The 20935-nt window shown below is 39.3% G+C and overlaps 1 protein-coding gene across 1 annotated transcript in view; it reads right to left on the bottom strand.

The window, feature by feature from the left end:
• LOC311208967 (centromere-associated protein E-like) overlaps positions 1 to 20517 on the bottom strand; it is a gene marked incomplete at both ends in the record, with an annotated part of 31956 nt that extends 11439 nt beyond the window's left edge. The window contains 29 exons of the mRNA XM_084286017.1: positions 882 to 1109; positions 1307 to 1465; positions 2322 to 2543; positions 3415 to 3491; positions 4347 to 4488; positions 4695 to 5006; positions 5866 to 6180; positions 6823 to 6977; positions 7188 to 7365; positions 7935 to 8069; positions 8450 to 8572; positions 8842 to 8916; positions 11193 to 11360; positions 11439 to 11495; positions 11784 to 11881; positions 12132 to 12273; positions 12650 to 12808; positions 14194 to 14313; positions 14785 to 14911; positions 15093 to 15180; positions 15998 to 16049; positions 16744 to 16815; positions 16902 to 16969; positions 17172 to 17253; positions 18176 to 18295; positions 19188 to 19306; positions 19385 to 19474; positions 20290 to 20381; positions 20462 to 20517. Of these exons, the coding sequence (XP_084142143.1) occupies positions 882 to 1109; positions 1307 to 1465; positions 2322 to 2543; positions 3415 to 3491; positions 4347 to 4488; positions 4695 to 5006; positions 5866 to 6180; positions 6823 to 6977; positions 7188 to 7365; positions 7935 to 8069; positions 8450 to 8572; positions 8842 to 8916; positions 11193 to 11360; positions 11439 to 11495; positions 11784 to 11881; positions 12132 to 12273; positions 12650 to 12808; positions 14194 to 14313; positions 14785 to 14911; positions 15093 to 15180; positions 15998 to 16049; positions 16744 to 16815; positions 16902 to 16969; positions 17172 to 17253; positions 18176 to 18295; positions 19188 to 19306; positions 19385 to 19474; positions 20290 to 20381; positions 20462 to 20517 (3831 nt within the window). The remainder of the gene's footprint in view (positions 1 to 881; positions 1110 to 1306; positions 1466 to 2321; positions 2544 to 3414; positions 3492 to 4346; positions 4489 to 4694; positions 5007 to 5865; positions 6181 to 6822; positions 6978 to 7187; positions 7366 to 7934; positions 8070 to 8449; positions 8573 to 8841; positions 8917 to 11192; positions 11361 to 11438; positions 11496 to 11783; positions 11882 to 12131; positions 12274 to 12649; positions 12809 to 14193; positions 14314 to 14784; positions 14912 to 15092; positions 15181 to 15997; positions 16050 to 16743; positions 16816 to 16901; positions 16970 to 17171; positions 17254 to 18175; positions 18296 to 19187; positions 19307 to 19384; positions 19475 to 20289; positions 20382 to 20461) is intronic.
• Positions 20518 to 20935: the final 418 nt, after the last annotated feature.

The raw sequence follows: 20935 nt of genomic DNA, 5'->3' as shown, positions 1-20935 counted from the left end.
CAACTTAGAATACTGATAAATCCTCAGTATTCCGTGTCAAGTATACAAAGTATGCTACAAACACGCTTTGACTTATTTTCTGCAATCCCTGTTTCAGAGATGAGGAACACAAAGCAGAGATGTAACATGAGTGAAGTTTAAGCTTTACAGCAAGGCAACAGATACACTAAAACAGATGAATTGGAAAATAGTGGTAGCACGCGTAAGAAGATTCTCTGCCTACCACGGATTTCAATCAACTACAGATCACCGAGGTGATTTCCCTGTCTGAACAAAGACTGCTGCTCGATGGACACCACCCAACCACTTCAACTGTCATCTTCATCGTTACAAAGTCAGAGTGGCTGAGGGCAGAAGGGAGCTCTAGAGATCATCTCGTCCAGCTCCCCTGCTCAGGCAGGGTTGCCTACAGCATGTTGCAGAGGCCCTCATCCAGGCAGCTGTTGGATGTCCCCATAGGACACTCCGCAGCCAGCCTGGGCAACCTGTTCCAGGGCTCTGTTACGAAGCTACTCTTTATCCAGAAGCAAAACAGAGATACGCAGAGAACTGCTCTGTTTCAGTGTCAGCTTTGGAACTCCAAAACGCACCACCAAATTCACAGAAATGCCCATTAAGCATTTGGGTAGTTGCATCCATGTTTTCTGGTTCTTCATTCCTTCCTAAATAAAGAGGTCTCAGATTTTTTGAAAGAATGCATCTTCGCATAGGTCCTTAACACAATTCCCCAAGACAGAAATTAAAGCACACCTGTATCTGCAATTTGTACATGTAACAGTAATACCGGCAAGATAGCTGTTTTGAAAAACAGCTTCGAGATTCAGCCAGCCTTCTCTCCTAAACATTTATCGTTGTTACACTTTAATCAAAAGACAAAGCACCTTATCAACACTCTCCTGTAGGTTAACCTCCAGTTTGTTCTTCTCTGCTCGAACAGCTTCCAGCAGTTCCTCAAACTCATCTCTCTCCCATGCTAACACAGCACATTTTTTCTCTAGTTGTTGAAGTTCATCGTCTTTGTTTTCACTTTCAGTCTTCTCTTTCAGTTCTCCCAGCAGCTGTTGCCTTTCCTTAGTTACCAAATTTAAGTCCTCACTCAACGCGTTTATCTACAAAAGTAGAAAAAACGATAAATAGCATGTGTTGATTTTATATTAACAAGATGTCACGGTCTACTAGCAAAAACTCATCTAGCCGACCTGCAAAACAGTACAAATTAAAATAGGTAGGTAGCTGTTATTCCCGTCAGTCCTTCAGGGGACATTCTCTAAATCAGCTTTAAGAGTTGCTTTGTTAGCGTACTTGCCTTCTCTTTCAGTTTCTTTATTTCTTCAGTTAGTTCTTCTTCAGTCTTTTGCTGTTTCTCTTCTCCTTCTGCTATCAAGTTCTTCTGAATATCAGCTTGCTCTTTATGATGCTTTAGTTCTTCCTGCAGACTTTCCATTTCTGTCAGAACTTCTGACAACTGCAGAACAAAGCGTGACACGGCTGATCACCCAGTATGGCTTTCTTCAATTTTACTTACAAGTCTTGGGGCAACTGTCACCAGTTAAGGGAATGTTTTGTCAAGTTGTGCTGTAGCAAGATCTACAACTCTGAAGATTTCATCTTAGTTAACTGATTCTAGGTTTTGGAACAGTTAGGATCTCTGGTCTCTTAAGTATGGATAGACTATCTGAAGTTTGCTCAAATTCATGAGAGCTTTTAATTCTTATGAAAGGCTCTGCAAATCTCTTAGGAAAGATTTACCAGACTTCCTTTTACCTACTTACTAGCTCCATTTTTGTCGGCTGCACCTCAGGTTAAGTTTGTCTGAAATACTGTGTCAACATAAACACATTTTCAGGCAAGTACTTGGAACCTTGAAGTGCTACTCTGCCCCGAGAACAAGACATCAGGAAGGAGAAATACATTAGATCATTTCTTTTCCAGGTTTAGATTTCTCTTGTTCAATTTATCCAGGACTGAAATGGTAGGAGACTTTAGCCCTTTGATTTCTATAAACTCGTATTACCTTTACTGCTCAGTGCTAAACGCAAAGCTACCGGAGATGAAAAATGTCACAGAAACTTGTGCAGTGTTTGTCCGTCAGGCAGCAAACAACTGTTGCGAAACCCAGAGTGGCACAGTGACCAAAGGGGTGGTGAAGTAAAATTAAGAAACAAGTTCCAAGATCCAGATTGGATGAGTAACCTACATTTAGTTTACTGCTTCTGAGAACAAATGAAGAAAGGAAGAGATACTGAACAGGCTTCACGACACAAGGAACATAGTAGCATAACGTGTCTTTCAAACAAAGATTAAAAGATTTAAATACATACTCTCTTCTTGCTTTCCTGACAGTTAGCCTCTAACTGGTCTCTCTCTGCTTTAGAGACCTCTACCATTTGCTGCAGTTCTTCTTTCTCCTGATTAAGTACAGCAATTTTCTCAGGCTCCTGACAGACGTGCTCATTCATTATTCTTTCAGCCTGTTCTTTTTCTGCAAGTAGCGTGTCGTACTCAGAAGAGACACGAGTCAGGTTTTCAGTTACTTCAGCGAGCTGAAAGAACAAATATCTGTTATTAATACTGCTGATCATTTCCAGCACAGGTGGAAATAATGTCTTAGTTTGGAAAAAACGTTACCATGCTATTTTTTTGTGTCCCAGTAATCAGGCTGATACAAGAAAAGTGCTACTGGATCCCATTTCACAAGCATTATCTATCTACAAGCGTTCATATAACGGGATCATTTTACAGAAGACATGCCCATTACTTCACTAAGGTAGAAAGCAAAAGATGACAACAATTTTGCTTAAAAGTTAGAAGCACTGAAGTTTGATTATCTCACTGGCAGAAGTGTGTAAAAATTTACAATCCACTATAATTCTACAAAAACAACTCCATTACTGTATCTGCAGCAGACAGGCTTGATTCTAACAAGCATTCATGTGTTGTTTTTTTTTTTTTTAAAGACCCAGTAGCTTCAGATATGAAAGCAAGTAGACACTAAGTTTATAAACAGCTTGTTCTTTAACTTGCTGCACTAAACTGCCATTTAGTTGCTCAAGAATCTTCAGAGTCACATAGCTGAAAGACAGCATGCTATTAGAGAAACGTTAAAAAAATTAAGACTTAAAATAAATTGAAGTCAAATAGCAGCATTGATGTCTAACGTTCTACCCTTCAGTACTAATGCATGTTTTGTTATAAAGGGTTGTAGCTTACAGGTCAAATTGCAATTCGGTTGTCTTTTCACTGCCTCTATTTTTATGGCTTTCTTTTGAAAAGCAACACAGGAAAAAAAAGGAAAAGCTTTTAATTAAGCTTTATTACTACATTTATTGAACCCTTTCGACCTGAAGTCTGCAGAGGCCATGGGCTGCCCAACCTTGATAGAAATCTTATTTAATTTGCAGAACTACATCTGACCTTCTGCTTCAGCTCAGTTGTTTCCTTCAACGCCTCTTGCACTTTCAGGAGTTGACCTTCTTTCTCTGAACTACTTTCTTAAATACAAAAAAATTGATTCCTCCCTCCTTCTACAGCATTTCTAGTATTAACTGCTGTAATTAAAATAGGAAAAAAAATACAGAACGACCTTTGGCCTTTCTGTCGCCTGTTTTAAACTTTAACTTTTTAAGCAATCTCTTCTGCAACTAGCCACATTTTATTTAGAAAATGTCTGGGAGGAAGAAGCCAAATAAGAGAGGATCTCTTCACTTATTTTTATGCATCCACTCAAAAAAAAAAAAACAACCGTGCAAATACTGAATTAATGACCGCTGACTTACTGGGTTTGGCAGCTGAAATACTTACTGCTGGCTAAAGTCCAGTCTCATGTTTTACAGGTTGTCCTGCCAAAGAAATTGCCCCTGAAGCAACTGCACAAGAAAATATTCTCAGCACCCTTCCTTGCGAGTTGTTGTACCCAAGCATAAAGACATGGGATCAGCTTTTTGCTCTGTGTTTGGAGCTCAGCTGCCATTTACAACCACTTGCTAGACTTCTTCTCACTGGGACCTGAGTGTTACAAACCATAAAGCTTATGGCAACTCGTCTCTTCTTCCCTTTGTCATCTAATGCCACCACTCAGGTCGGCAGCTCTGGAACACACCAGTTAAGCACAGATTTATTAGCGTACATCAGCAGATGCTGACCTCTCTGTAGAGCATCAAGCTGGGAAGGCTTGGATCAGACAGTACACCTTTGTCACACGCTTTCTGCCAAAGGTGTAGAAATTTAAGGGCAAGCAGCAGAGACTGCAGGGACGTTAACCAGGCTTATTTTCACACTTGTTCAAAGCATTTTCCAATACAAGTTTTGAATGATGATATATCACCTCACCTGTCTTTCAAGGTCACTGATGGTTTTCCTTAGCATCTCCTCAACACTCAGCATCTGAGACTCTTTTTCAGAAAGGCTTTTCTCCAATTTCTTAACAGTTTCCTGGGACTGCTTCAAAGAACTCTGTGCGTTTCTCAGTTCGTCATGCGCTAAAATGTTCTTTAGAATAAAAGGAAGAAAATACACAAGAGAGAAGCTTGAGGTATTTTGCCACATTACTAAGGACTCCTTGAATAAAAACAAGAAGCTCCACAAAAAACTCCACTCTCCTAATCCCCTATGTATTTCAATATTGTTTATAACCGTTCTTATATTCTTTTCCCCTTAACACGTACGGTCCACTTCAATAAAGGCAGAATTCCTACCATGGAAACAGTGTCCTTGATATCTTCACTGAGCTGGTCTTTCTCAGCTTGGAGAGACTCCTCTCTTTGTTTCAGGTCATCTCTTTCCTGAGTGAGAGCTTTTATTTCTTCCCGACATCCACGAAGCTCTTGAAGAACTGCCTGTAACTCTGAATCCTTGGCCTCCAATCTCGATTCCATAATCTTCTCTTGCTCTTTTAATTGTTCCATTTCATTTAGCTTCTGCTGAGTCTGCATAAGATCCTCTCTGACACCAAGAAGATGCTCGTGCTCTGCTGTCTTTTTTTCCAATTCTTTCATTTTGTTAGAGAGCTTTGGTTTGTAAAGGGAAAGACCAGACGCTTTCATTGTCATGCGAAACAGCACGTTACATACATGTTTTCACAGACTCACTTTAACTTAGAAATGATAGCATCCTCTCACTCTTCAGCAAAAGAACAGAAGTTTCACTGTTTCACTTTAAGCCTCCACTTACATTCTGGCCCACGTTAAATAAGCATCTGTTTCTGGAAACCTTCTGATGGTTTCTCCCTAGCAGGAAAAGCCTTGCTAAAACACAACACACATGACACTGTAGCCTAGCTTAGGAAGCGATCAAATCTGTAGCTGATCATGACAGCCATAGCACTACCAAAAGGCTTGTCAGAAATACACGCAGCTTTAGTTTCCTTTTCTTCTAAAGGATGTTCCTCCCCCCCACCTTTATATTCCCCAATTAATGCAGTGGTTTCCTCTGGTTTGGAAGATCTGCCCTTTTGTTTCTTTTAAAGCGGAATCCTAAACGGTTCCCTGAGGAGAAACCTTTGTTTCTACGATTTCAGAGAGTCGTAGCTAGATATTTAAAATATATTTTCATAATAAATAACATTTGAATAATAAACTTAAATACGATTTGCCCTATAAATAAACTTAAGAATGGGAAAAGAAGAATTAGAACTAGAGAACAGAAGAACACAGCCTGCTGTAAACTATATGTTTCTTTCCCCATGAAGGACCGTTTTGATGCATAAGCCTGTGACTGCACATCTGGCAAAGAACAATATCCACTAACACTGCAAGAATTTCAGCTGCAATGTTATTTATACATTCAAGATCACTTCTCCAAGTGATTTTAATACTACGGAAGAACTCTTTGCATCTTACATGTCTAAAGGATCAAGATGACACTGACCTCCAATTTCACATCGTCCAAGGCTGTTTCAGACTCTTCTGCTTCTTTAGATAGATGTTCTATTTGGAGTTTCATTTGTTCGCTGTTCTCCGACGCAGCTACGTATTTTAGTTCTAGTTCTTCATGCAGCTGTTTAAGTGCTACATATTCCTCATCGCAGTTCTCATACTTAAGCTGTGCATCTGCTAGGTCTTCTTTCAGTTTTCCAATTTCTTCAGTCATACACTTCAGTTTAACTTCATTATCAGCTGCCTCAGAGAGCAGCTTTTCTCTTTCCAGTTCTAGTAAGCGTAGCTCCTCACATTTTTCGAGAGTCTACGAACAAATGAAAACATCAACAGCGTTTTCTAAGTCAGTATTTATCACAACTATATAATGAGAAAACCAAAACGTGTCCATATGCAGGCTTTGGAAACAAACATAGGCAAAACACAGAGCACAGTATGGTGCTAGACTTCCCACTCTCCCCAACAAAATAAAACCCAAACAAATCTTTGAATAACAGGGATGATGGTAAGCCCCATTGGGTTCAAAAAGACAAACTAATTATTTTTTTTAGACATTTAAAACTTTTTTTTTAATATATCTGAGCTAAGAATGGATTAATACTCCTAGCTATAGCAAGGCAAATAAGCAAGCTTTGTACTAGAAATTTACATTAGTTACTAGAAATTTACATTAATTAGTTATAGCAGACTTTATGACTCAGCATGTGATCTTTGATTTTTTCTTGAATGCAAATATCAGATACCTGAGGGAAAGCACCTTAATGGCTTTTTTTTTTTTTTTTGAAGAATTTCATGTTATTTGATTCGAGACTACTTTTGTCTTTAAGAGGCCTATTAGATTCTAATGTGTGATATTCTAATGTGTAACTCGGGAAGCACAATATTAAGAACACATAAGGAAGCCCAGCTCCAGAAAAAATTAATTTTCTCCAGATTTTTTTTTGTTTAGCTCTCTCTGCTGCATCTCAACACTATTTGGTAGAGACTGAAATTCTGGTAGCTCATTTACTTGTTTTTGTAGGAGTGCATTCTCTTCCAATGCTTTTTCTAGCTCCGCTTTTATATCAGATGCCTTTTTTTCCAGCTCCACAACAGAAAGCAAATCTAGAAAAATGAACACATTTACGTTAGAAAGTGTGAGGGTAGAAAAGCAGGTTTTAAATTAAGCAGAAGAGGCATAATGCACCCTGAACGTCATAGACATTAAAGTCTAGAAAACATTAGAGCCAAAATCTTCCCTACCACCCACCTCAGTGGGGAAAGGGAGAAGGGGCAAGGGATGGGAAGAGAGCACCAACTCAAACCGAACAGTACCTTTTGGAACTTTACCCTCCATCAGTGAAGTTAACCTTGTGTTTTCTTGAAATACAGACTGCAATTCTTTCTGCAAGTCAGCTTCCATCTTTTTGTAGCTGGCTTTTCCTGCTTCTATTTGACTTTGATAGAGTTGCACATCCTTTTGCATTTGCTTGTAATTACTTGAGAGTTCATTCTTCAGGAAGACAAAACAACGTGCAGTTCACACACAAAATCCAAGCCTACTTGCTTAACAGTTAAACACTGCATCCCATCACATTTCCTGTTGTTGCCCTGAACAACTTGGATCATGATCAATACAACAGAAGACGTCGCAGTTAAAGAACTTAATTCCTGTTAGAGTGCTAACCAAGATGTACCTTACATTAGAGGCTGAACCATAACCGCTTTCCCCATTTCATTTTTACTCCGTCAAAGCTCAAAGCACGGTCCACCCCACTTTCCTGCATTCATCTCACTGGTTTATTCCCTGGGAAAAATCAGACTTGGAGTCTTCTCTCCCAGGAACTCCCCAAACACTATTGCTTTATTCTCTCCATACTGATAGACTGCACACTTACTCCTGCACAACAAGCCTCTAGTACCTTTTCATCTTTCTCCTAAGACCTGTTTTCCACGAGTTCCAGAGTAAAAACATCACTTGGAGCACGAGCCACTAGCCAAATCTTGTATTTACTGATTGTAAGACAACAGTACCTCAACCGTATTTGGTACAGCAACAAAAGTGGTTTAACAAATACTTGCCATTTTCTCCTTCAGCTCCAAATTTTCAGTTCTGAGAAAAGAAGACTCTTTTTTGGCATCCAAGGCTATAGCTTCACTATCTAAGAGGGATTTGGTCAACTGTTGAACTTCCTCAAGTAGTTTACCGAAATCTCTCTGAAAGAGAGGAAAAATAATAAAATAAAAAAAGCTAAAACAGGCCATAACAAAGCAAACTTGATCATCAGAATACAGTTAAAGTACAGAAGAGACTTCATGAACATGGTTCATTATCTGAGCTCTGTCCTTCTGCTGTTCCTTTTAGATGGAGTGAAGTGCAACCTTTCCCATAGCTTTACTTCACCAGAGCATTGCTGTATAATATAAGCTTCTTGCAGGAGAACTGTTGATGTAGCCAGTGTTTTAAGCTTCAAAAAATAGCTAATTTGCTTGACAGCAGATTTCAACTAAACTGAAGCTACAATTATATTTAACCCATACCAAACAAAGTAACATCCAACATAGCCTCGCAACCCCAGAAGAAAACTCACATTTACAGCTGAAACAGATGCATCCTTTTTTTCCACTCCTGCTTTCTGCAATTCTTCTACACGATTCTGTAACGTCTTTATTTTGTTCTCTTTCTCTTTCAGCTGTTCCAATTTGGAGCTTATTTCTGCCTAAAAGGTACAGGAGAAAAAGGGAAAAAAAAAACAAAAAAAAAAACAAGGGAAAACCTAGTTCCATTTTTTTTTCTTCAGGTAGAAATCTAAAAGAAGACTTAGTAACGCTTATTATGTAAGGTTGAGTTTATAAATATCCCCTTTACAACTGGTAAGACTAACCAGAGCCCTGTAAGTCTATACTCTTATCTACTATGGACAGTCTAATCAACATAAACCAATGTTCCATAGAAGTCTTACTGCATGCAAGCTTGAGACAGACTCACCTCAAGTTCTACATTGTGCGCTTCCACATTTGAAACTACATTCTTTAGGCTGGTAACTTCATGCATTAGTTCTGTCTGTGGAGCAAATTGAAGCAGAATTGCAGAGGAGGTTAGAAAGCAACCACAACCAATGGTATTAGCTGCCATCGCCACGAAAATAAGCAAGGTCTACCTTATGTTTTCTTTTCTGTTAGTTAGCAAACCATATACATGTATTATGTATTTAAACAGGTACAAAGCAAGCTGCTACGCTCTTTCAAACTGATAGATAAGATGCAAAGCTCCATTTCGGCTTCCCAGCAAACTGAAAGAATTCAAGTCCAACTTAATTTTAAACAGCTCAAGAAGTGAAAGCAATGTGATCAAAGCCATTTCATGCACAAATCTGTAAGGTACGAAACTTCAGATTGGTCACGTTAATTCAGATTGGTCACGTTAAGCAGCTTTTTATAACAGTGCAGCTATCTAATGCAATCTATTCAGTGACAAGAATTAGGAAGTGTCAGAGCTGAGGTGAAGTAAGCAAGCCAGAAACACTTTCAAGTTGCATCCTCTGAAAGGAGGCACAAGTAGAAGACTACAGAGAAAAGCTACAAGCATAGGGAGGAGGAAACCTAACCTGTAATTTTCAGGTCAGAGGAGAGCTGTAGAAATAGTATCAAACTACCTGTTAAAAGTCACTTCCTGTCATTATTCACAGTAGAGTTTACCTCTGTGCGTCTGCCGGCTGAAATTGATGATTTCAGCCAAATCTGCTCAGCAAAGGAGGTGACCTGTCACTTGTGCTGTAATTACTTTGCTACACAGGTGTCAAATGCTTACATTTTAGGGACTATCTTCAGATACGGATCTCAAGGTATGATTTATTCAAAAAGCAGTTCTTGCAACTTAAGGTACTTTAGACTATTTGTCATTAGACACACAGGGACAATTTTTCAGGGACAATTCTAACAGGATTTGTTCAATGTTGGCTTCAGAATATACCTATACATTTTTGTGGGGAACACAAATAATAGGTGAGGCTGCTAAATTGTAACCTGAAACAGGGCGAAAGGATGCAACTTCAGTTCAACCTTAGCATCATGGTAAGAGGATATGAAACAGCCTAGGGCGTGCAACCAGTCTGCAGCCAACACAGCAAAGAATCAGCTCCTTCTGGAAAAGGTATTAGGTAAAATGTTGCAGGAAGAACGGCCGAAGACATGACAGACACCAGTAGGGTCAGATCATGCTCCATTTTATTACCCGAATAGCCTGACTTTTCTGGTGAACTTAAACGGGAGGAGAGTGTCTCACACAAGATTATTGGTCAAAAGCACTCAGACAAACAGCTACAAGAAAACAACCCCACCTGCAAGAAAACAACCCCCTTGTGATTAGCAGTCACGTAGACCTTGTCCTTGAAGCCAGCTACTGGCAACAATATTTTTCTGAATTCCTCAATTGGGCGATGTGGGAACACTGTCATGGGGACTTGGTTTGCTCAGCTGCAGCAAGCCGTGGGATCTTTGCTGTTCCAAAAATCCCTCAACAGTAAGAAATGGAACAAAGTACACCCATGTCTCAATACCTCAAATGTCTCTTCTTCTTCTGTAACTTATTTGACAGACTAGCCCTTGGGCAACTAGAACGTAATGCCTAAATAGAAGTATGTATTACTTGTAACAGAATTAGAGCATAGAAAGAAAACAGACATCTGGACAAAAAAAGATATGTCCACAAAAAGCACGAGGAGGTGAAAGGAACTGGAAGTCTGCATGTCCTATGCCATATTATCCACTAGACAGAATGTTCTGACTTTGTGGCACAAAACAGTTTTTATTTTTTCCTTTTACAGACATCATCATTCACGTTATGACCGAGTTAAACAATGTTTAAGGTTAATGCTGACATAGCTCTGATCTTTGTAACTCACTGAACTGTCCTATACAAGAAACGAGTATGCTTATTAAGCCATACTTCACTAACTTCAAAATATTCCATAGCCTATTTAGTAACAGCGCGTTTATTACACATTGGAAAGGGAGACCCTCTTGCTGAAATCTAGACCATTCATGTATTACATATACATGCACACAAAAAATATAGTGTGGATACACACAAATATATACATGTGTTTAACTAGACTTCCTCTAGTTAAAATTCAAAAATGAAATACGAATTTAAATAACATTCAAAGTTTAAATACGAGTTTTACACTAAGCGCATTTCAAATCCTGGATTCTTTCATTCTGCTGTTGAGCGCAACTTAGCACCACCTGTGCATAAACATCCAAGTAGATGTATACTGACTTAACTCTTCCAAAAAATTGAGCATACAGAATTCTTATCTGTATTTCAGTGCACCTTACCTCATGCTCTTTTTGTGTTTGCTTTTCCAGTGTTTCAAATTCTTCTATTTCTATCTTTTCCTTCAGTTTCTCCTTCATTTCATTTATTTCCAATTTCAGCTGTTCATTTTCTAATACGAGTTTATTGAAGTTAGCTTGTAGGACATTGACTTCACTTACAGCAAGGTCCTAAAAAAAGACAACAAACTTGAGGAGAGGTTATTGGGATTTTGGTCTTATTTTTAAGACAGTAATGGACATTCTTACCTTTTCTAGTGTTGAAACGTCACAGCGTTGTGTAGATTCTTCAAAGAATTTCAGAGTCTAGAAAGAGAATCACTTCTAGTTAACTGATGTACAAGCCAAAGCAAATTTATTATATTCCTTGTTGCTTGTCTTTTCACTGCTAGTCCTGTTTAAATACCAAAGCTCACTAGCCCATTCTCCACAAAAACATCCCTCAACTTCAAGCAGATGGCAGAGACTTGCTTTCTAACTAGTTAGACGCAAAAAAGATCATCGATGCCCTGAAGAAGGGTAAGGCTGACCTTACTGAGAAGCATGGAATGTGTAGACACCATGTAAGGCCAACTGAAGAGATTATGAAGTTACCCAGTTCATGTTAGGTCCAGGAGTCCACTCTGTATCCGAAATTTGATCGGGAAGAGTTAAACATTGGTTGTCATTTTCAGAACTCTCAGAAAACGTAGCTGAAAAGGAAGATGCGTTAGAAATAGAGTGAGAGTACATTTTAAACTAGACATCAAGAGTTCTGTCAAAGGTTTCATCACATCAGAAATAATCATTCAATGGCAGTGATGTAGCACAGTGAGTAACATTTCTGAATCTATACATTTAGATTTATAAGCAAGGGATTATTCCTCATTTTCAGGTCTTCATTTCAAAGCTGCCTTGCAGAATTTTCTTGTTCTCCTTCCGCCCCACAAAGATACTTACAACCCTCTCCATCTGGTAGGAAAGACAGGGACGCTTTCATTTTTTTTGTTTCAGTCAATTCCGTTTTTTCAAAGTCTTCAAAATAATTCACATTCTTCTGGTTTATTTTACCAGGAGCCCATGTAACTCTTCTTCTTTTCTTGGCCTTCAAGAAAATATTCATTTTAAAATTTTATTTATAGAAAATGGTGATCTAAGCACTACGTAGAGAGTAGATGTTGCATAAGTTACTGCTACAACAGTCCTGCAGGCTAACCTACAGTATCTTCTGCTTTGCAGTTTCTTCAAAACTGAACTACAGCACGATTATTTGTAAGCAAAAGTCTTGTTCAAGATTGAATGAACGCTTACTCACAAGTTATTTAAGAGGTTATTCCTTAAAAGTGTGAAAATTGAGCACAAACACAATTGGTCTGGGCATATTGAAAGTGAAATCTCAGGACTGCATAACTCAAACTTATTCTTCATTTTCACAACAACTCTATGTAAGATTTAACAAGATCTGTAACAGCTGCTCTTACTTTAATATCCTGTTTTGCTGAAAACGAGGCAGAAGTCACCAGCATCTCAGTTAAGTTTCGTATCCTATCCTCCTGCACTTTCTGAAGAGAATTTTTTTCTTCCAGCAACTGGGCCAGTTGATCTTTTTCCACCGCGTGAAGTTGAGTCTTCAGAGACACCTTCCATAAAAAGATCAATCATATTGACATAAAGAGTACAAACTACTGGTACAAGAGAGAAGGTATTATTAGTAATCAAAAATGACACCACGTACATATATTCTTCTAAGCCTGGAAGAGCTGTCTCTAGTCTTTAAGAAAGCAACTGACAATTTAGTCCACAATTTACCCATAGACTTAGTATTTGAAGTCTGTATACGCAAGTATTTAGAAAAGCAAAACAATATAGCTACAGACTTCTCTAGGAATTTAAAAAATAGAGACAGAGAAAGCATGCTTTCAAATATAACAGTTTAAGCTCACCTTTCTACAGAGCCTGAAGCTCTTTCATAGCTATGATTTAATTGTCACAAAACAATATGCTTCTCTAATGCCAGCAATGTCTCAAAATTTGGGGTACTGATCATTTATTCTGTTGTAAAGCAACTGCATTGCAGTAACTAGTTATTTGACAGCTTAGTTATCTTGCGATAATTAAGTATTTAGAGATGAATACACGCAATTTCCTAATAACCTCTTCTGGACTCAACAGAAGTACTTTCCTGACTACGTAATGTTATAACAGAACAAGCATACCACTAGGTGGAAATCTATACTTCAAATTCATTTTTTTAAGCCAAATTTTTCCTTAATCTTTTTCTATAACTCTTCCTGCTCCCCCCCAAAAAATATTGCTTTGATTTAAATCATCAAAAGATGCATCACGTCTAAGTTGCGATTTTCCCATGCTTTACACATTATGATGCATTCTCTTACAACACCTGCAGGATTCTCATCAACACTGTATTGGCTATTTTTTGTTGTTGTTTGTTTGTTTTGAGCAAGATGAATGAGACTACACTGTATGGTGGGAAGTCTCAAGTCATCCACTTTTAAAACATATCTTCAACATATACACGACAGACTTTGCCACTGATCTTACACAGCTGCAGCTTAGGCTGAACATCAGTTAGGAAGGAGGAAATAATCCATTTGGAACCTTCAATTATAATACAGGAGGTTACTGAGCGTCAGTCAATTATTGCTTTCATTTGTAGCACTATTCAAGTGTACTATGAGGCACGATAAGTTTCTTAAACTCTCTCACCTACAAAAACATCCGTCAGTTGGCCTCATTTAGCGTTAGCTTTCACCCAGATACACTGGTCATTATCAATTGCTTTACCTTTCGCTTTGTTTTCAATTTGTATTCTCTGAATATAAGCAACAATTACCAGCTTAAAGGGTTTCCCCACCCCTCCAGATTTCACTGGTCTTGGTTTAAAACAGTTTCCAAATAGCTACCACAGTAAATATACAAAAGTACGTGTGCGTGTATATACACACACACTATATATGCACACAGGCACATATAAACTATAAATTTTACTGTATTTATTACATACTTCCTCCAGCTGCTTTTTCAAATCCAGAATTTCTTTGCGATATCTCTTCAGGAGGGCATCATCATTAAGAACTTCATTGACTTTTGGAGTATTCTTCATTCCTTTGGCTGTATTGGCAAACTGGAAGAGCAACCATCATCTCTCACGGACAACGGTTAAAGAACAAATGCATCAAGACACGTATTTTCTCTCTTATTTCCCAACAGAGTTAAGGGAACAGTTGAATGACAGAAAAGTGTGCTTAAGCAAAACCACACCTAATTAGTTTTCAATATAAAGATCTAGAGAGCACCAAAAGGAAGACAATCCTGCCTAAAGTTCATCACCAGTTCATTTACCCTCTCTTCTTGTAGAAGATGTCTAAAACGTCGAACTGCCAAAAAGCTCTAGCTAGCCGAAATAGTACATCAATGGGACTGAGAGAACACACAGAGTACAAAACAGACACATTTCATGTCCCAAGTGCAGAGGACCTTTACAAGGTTCCAGTGACTAAAGACCCCTGCCCGTCACATTTTTCCCCCCACCCCAAGCCATCAATATTGAAGTCTAGAGGCAGAATGATGCTTGACAACAGGCAAGAAGGTTTACCTGAAGAGTACTGAGTGTTTCATCAAAGGAAACAGGAGTGATTGTACAAATAATAACCGTCTTAGCATTTCCTCCAAGAGAGTTCTGTAGAATTCGAGTCAGCTTGCTGTCTCTGTAATTTATGAAACTGAGGGTAAAGTAAGAAAACAGATTTAAAAAGTCATTTTTCTATGAAAAAACAGTATTGTCTTGAGGTGACAGAACATTTAGGAGAGCTATATAGAATACTATTTGATGTCTAAAGAGATTTAACTTCTTAATTTATCAGTGACTTGTCCAAAAAGAGGTATGTCAACACAAGCACTTACCCAGAAGGGTCGTCACAAAGCTTTTTGATAACTTGGCCCAGAATGAACAAACTCCGATTTATATTGCAGCCTTCTTTCAGTCGGAGACCTAGGTATTACACACTATTTTATTTCTTGAAGATGTATCTAAATGTTGTTTTATTCAACATGTCAAGTTGTTGTGTTATGTTATGCTCAGAGGGATTGTCCAGAGTTAAATCTCCAGTACCAAAATGCACTGTGACACAGCAGCACCCAGTATCAAGTCTTTTAGAATAACCCAAATGAATCAAAGTCTATCACAAATGAGCATTAATAATCTTCACTTAGTAGGCAGTCAGGGCCAGAGGAATGTGAATTTTGTTTACAAAGTTTATTTTGTATTTAGACATGCAATTAATATTGGCATTTGCAGGAAAAAAAAAATAGAATCTAAGTGTACCAAACCAGCCTTAGATTCAAATTGCAGGGTAGTTGCACCTTTTAATAGAGGATATTAACGTGTTATTCTCAGATTATGATTTATTTTCTTTAATAAAGGCATTTTTGTTCTTCATGCTGTCTTTTTAACTAAGCCTGATTGTTAACACAGTGAGCTATCTACTTACTCTTCAGCTTCATATATTTATTAACAGTCCGTACGAGCTTCTAATGATTTCTTTACTACAGATTATTCATCTTCATTATATTAGTACAGCCTACAACTTTTGCTGGACCTGCCGTTCCAGAAAAGCCATGTAACTACACAACTGTCTGCGCTTTACAGCTTTTGTTATTTTCCTGAGCAGATCCTCACCTGCCAAGTGGAAAATACATTACTTAGAAATAACAACATCACATGGATAGGAGCTTCCTTTCCATCACAGCCTCTCATTAAACCTTAGAGAACAGAAATTGTCATAAGGAGAACTTCATACAACACTCACCTTCAGATCCTGTTTGACTAGCTCTCTCACTGCCTGCCAGATCTACCAAGTTCTGCAACATTAAACGTTTCACAGATTAGTGCTGGGGGTAATTTAATTTTAGATCCTCTTAATTCTATGAAATTCTTAGCACAGATTTAAAATATAGCTATGCTTTGGGAAGAAATAGGAAAAAAAAACAAACAATTGCTCTCTCATTACTGGAAGAGATACGCAACTCCACAACATTTCAAAAAAATATTTTCAAAGTGCCTAAGGAGATCAAATAAGATCATAGGAACTCTATTGATAGAATAGAATTCCCATATAGAATTTCTCTTAACAGAAACTCTATTAATAGAAGCTTTAACGTTTGCTACTTCAGAATTATTTCACTGGGTTTGTCAGTGATCAGGAACACTCAGAGGGTAAGCTATGTTTGACAAACATGCGGACACACGCTGACAATAGTCCCTTACGCTCCTGGGGAGGACATCACACTCCTCAGTCCAGCATGTATTGTCTAGGAACTCTAACCACACCAACATTCCCTCTGCTGGGAGGATATCCTCCCGATAACGCCCCAGTAGTCTCCGTCTATACAGATGATCAGAAGCATGATTTATGTCCAAGAAGCATCTGATAGAAATTAACAACAAAACATGCTTGCAATGTCGTTCTAAAATAACATTTTTCTCACAGGCAAGCTGGAATAGTAAACTCCCTGCTTAAATGCCTACTTAACAACTTCTTACAGTACTTCTTACCAAGTGCGACACCATCACTGCTCCATCACAGTTTGCATTTGCAAGGTCACTTCGTTCTCGGCTTTCAATTATCTAGAAGAAGCAGGCACAATAAGCTTTTGTCACTTCAAATATTTAACAAAAAACAAAACAAACTTCTCATAGGAAAAGGCTTTTACCATTCTGAAGATGGTGTGAGAACGACTGCTGTGTTCATTCATTTTTGTTTCCCCATAATGGCGATTTTCTGTCAAAAAAGAGTATTAGAAATACTTCTGTTTCTGAAATACATGTGTAGAAATACAATAAACTGGAGATAAAAGACAAGGACAGCCTTTAAGCTCACAAGCAGCAATTTCAGAATATTATCTCAAAGACACGCGGGATTCTAGATGTATACAATTCAATACTTTCCTAAAATATCAGCTGACACTGGTTAAACAACTTACTTTCTCCTTTCCTGATCCATTCCATAACCTCTTGTGGGGAAACAACCACCTCTTCAATCAGGTCTTCTACAAATGTATTTCTCTTAAACAAACAAACAAACAAAAAAAAAAAAAAAAGGGAAAAACCAGTAATAAATAACTTACTGAAATTTATACTTCACTTGAATACATTAAGGTAACATTACCAAGAATTATGACTGTACTTTTAAAGGGAAGTGAGATTAGTTGAATGTATTTTTGCTTTAGTTTGCCTCTTGAAAAAAAGAGGAAAATTTAGACCTGTAACAGTACTATAACCTGAAGAGACAAAAACCAGAGCTCCAGCAACCATCCTAAAAATTACATTGGTAAGGGAGATTCCCTCAGAATAGGTCCAGGAAGATATATCTGGAAGTGTTATAAGGCCATAATCATGGAGCTTATACGTCTCCCCTCTTCCCAGATTCTAAAAGCATTGATCCAAATAATTAAAAAACAAAAACAGTTTGTCACAAAGCTTGATATCAAGAACATAAGGATAGCATTATTTTATTTTTCCCTACAGATTATTTTACTGGATAGTACCACTCTGATAACTTTTCTGCGATTACAGTAGAAGAAAATTCTATCCACTTTGTAGATGACATACAGAGCTGCTTTAATCGCATCTTTCTATCTTTTGAAGACTTCTAACGCATTGAGCTAGGGAATCAATACCATGTTTGTAGTTCCACTAGCTAGAAAAATCCCAAGTATTCACTGTTTTAGTTAAATAAAATACACTCTCTTGGAAAACGTCAAGAATGAAGTCTACATTTTATAAACATTTATAAAGATAAGTCAGCAACAGCAAGCCCAGCTTCACTCTCGCTGTTCTATTACAGAAAGTGCCTTTCTGCTGTCTGTGAATATAACAATTACAGTTTGATGAGGAAATGTTTTCACCTAGATGGCTTCAAAGCTTTTTTTTCCCTCAAGCAGATGAAATTGTTATGTCTTCTTACATTAACATAATATCCACTCACATTAACATCCTCACGAATTCCTAGAGGCTTCTTTTTCCTGATATCACAAAGCAAATCCGTAATGGTTTCATTGTAGATTTCCATGTAGGAAACTCTTAACAAGAATTCTCTGTCTGGAATCTAATGATCGCAAGAGGAAATTAAAACAATATTAAGCAAATTAGATCAGACTAAACAACGAACACCTTTTAATTACAGTACTCTGAACTCAAAGCTATACGCTTGGATACCATTCCACAGACTTCTTTGCCCTTTGCATGTGAGCGTCTACAAATGCAGATGCATTTCCTTCTGTTCCATCTCCTTCCAGCTGCATTAATGGTGTATCACCTTTATTAAGTCATAAAAGCAAATTAATTGGTCTACAGAAGCGTGACAATAGGCCAATTCAACTCCCCTTTCCATATTTAATTCTTTTCTCTCTTCTTGGCGTAGCTTCACTTCTCTCTCAGACCTACTTTGCTGGGAAAGGCTACACACTAGACTACAGCACCACAGAAAATTTAGTTACTTTTTTTTTTTAATTACTTGGCTTTAAATGCTTTTGTAGACCCTAAGGTATTCTGCACCTCAAAGGAGCAGGAACATTTCACATAACCAATATTGATAACCCAAAATACTCAAGGCAGAAGCAAATACTCTGCAAATAACGTTTCAGTTTGTACTTTCTCCTTTATGTCATTAATATTGTTACTATTTTGAAGCTAAGTTTTAAAATAGAAAAACGAAGAAAGCTGCACATCCCCTTGCCTAAGTTTGTAATTCAAGTGTAATGTATTGGCAAGCTTAAAAGCAACTGTTTTGTTACTGATTTGATTCCAACTATTTCACTTTTTTTTACTTTTCAAAACCAATGGCATCTCTGCAAGCTTAGCAAAGTGAGTGCAACATATCCTCCAATATAAACTGTTTCTTTTCTTCACAAACTCCTTAATGCTAAAATTAGTTTTCCTTTAACATTCCAAAATATTGCTAGTCCTTTCAGTCACCTCAATTTCATGGAGTTACTCACCTCACAGATAAGTTTGAAGACATGTTGGACTGCCTTAGGAATAACGCCTACAGACTCTTCGTTCCCCATCATGGTGTACGTCTTCCCTGAGGAGGTCTGTCCATAGGCAAAGATTGTGCCTAGGAAGATGATTAAGTCTTACTGACTATTTCCAAACTGCATTACAAATAGGATTAAAACACAATTGTAAAACCTACCGTTGTATCCTTGCACGGCTGATTGTATAATTGGAACAGCTACACCTTCGTATAATTGCTGTGTGTTGTCACTCGAGTGAAAGACACGATCTTAAAAAATAAAAAAGAAAAGAAAGCACATAAGAACATTGCACTGCAAATCAAAAACAAGCTGTCATCTTATTCAGCAATGCTGACTTCAATTATTGTATCGTGGACAGAGTCTTCATAGGATAATTTAAACATAAAACACAGTTGTGTCACTACTGTGCCAGACTTCAGGAACAAAAGATTAAACTCAACACCAAAAGTGATGATGCAAAGACAACAGAGCCTCAAAGGAGCTAAGAATGACAGATGCAGTCGTCCCATTTAACCCTAAAAAAGGTTAAGGCCAATCTATATATCAGGACTGTAAGCCTGACAAGACAGGCTACTTGTTAACGCTGTCGGTTGGGCCACGTTCACCTGTACGCTTTGGTAAATCGTGTCTGGAGGCAGTACGGTGGAGCAGCAGGAAGATGCTTCGAGCAAGAGGATCTCACGTGCACGTCACCCCAATGCTCTGGGCTCAGCGCAGCCACTTGTCCCTGAGATGGGAGCGCTACAGAGGGCATCTTCCACCTCGCTTCCATACCAACAGAGCTCCAACAACACTCTGCAGTGCAGACCAGCACAGCAAAAGGCGCTGAGAGCAGGACGTCGACTCCCAAAGGAGAATTCCTGGCCAGCACTGCCACACAAACACCACAGACAACACAACCCCTGAGGCATTACGAGGCCGGGAGAAGCATTACGAGGCCGGGAGAAGCACCACGAGAGAGCTACGATGCTGCCAACGCCACGGCAAGCAGTGTCAGCGCGCACTCCGGCCGTGCATCCCGCAGGCCCGCGTCAGCCCCAGCTGCTCCTTCCCACACACTCACCGTAGCTGAAGGCTCGGGCACCGCTCACTTCTGAGACCGTGTTCCCCTCGCTCCTCCAGTGAGGCGCCGCCTCGTCCCCCAGAGCGCTCTCCCTACGAGACAAAGCACCCCGCTAAGCTCACCAGCTCCACCCGCACCCCCACGCCGCCCAGCCCCTCGCCCTCGCCCTCACCTGGCGAGGAGCGGCCGCAGCCGCACGCAGACGGTAACGGCCCCTTCGTCAGCCATCCCCGCGGCGCCCCAGCAGCCTCAGGAGCACTCCCCGACCGCCGCCGCAGTTTGAACTGGGCCCGAGGCCGCTGCTGATTGGCCCGCGCCGCTCGCTGACGAGAAAGGATGGCGCCCGTGGGGGCGGGGACGCGGGAGGCGGCTGAGGGGAGGCAGGGGGCGCGGAATGGCCGCCCGCGAGGCGCGAGCCCGCTCGTTGAGGCGTTAACGCGGTGTAAATAGGTTCTGAAGTGCCTATTACAGAAGCGTTTGAGGAATCGCAGCCTTTCCGCCTGGAAAAGGCTCGCGGTGCTGCTTTGCTGTGGAAGCCAAGGGGGCTTCGTGGCACTGCAGGGAGAGGCAGCTCCAAGGAGCCCACAGAACCCCCAGAATGAGGCATCTGAAACTCACATTTAAGATGAGCTTGTTTACGCTCTGT

Source organism: Netta rufina, assembly GCF_964035555.1.
Source record: "Netta rufina genome assembly, chromosome: 4".
NCBI lineage: Eukaryota > Metazoa > Chordata > Aves > Anseriformes > Anatidae > Netta > Netta rufina.
The sequence above is the reverse complement of the archived record's forward strand: the minus strand, read 5'-3'. Positions and strand labels throughout refer to the sequence as shown.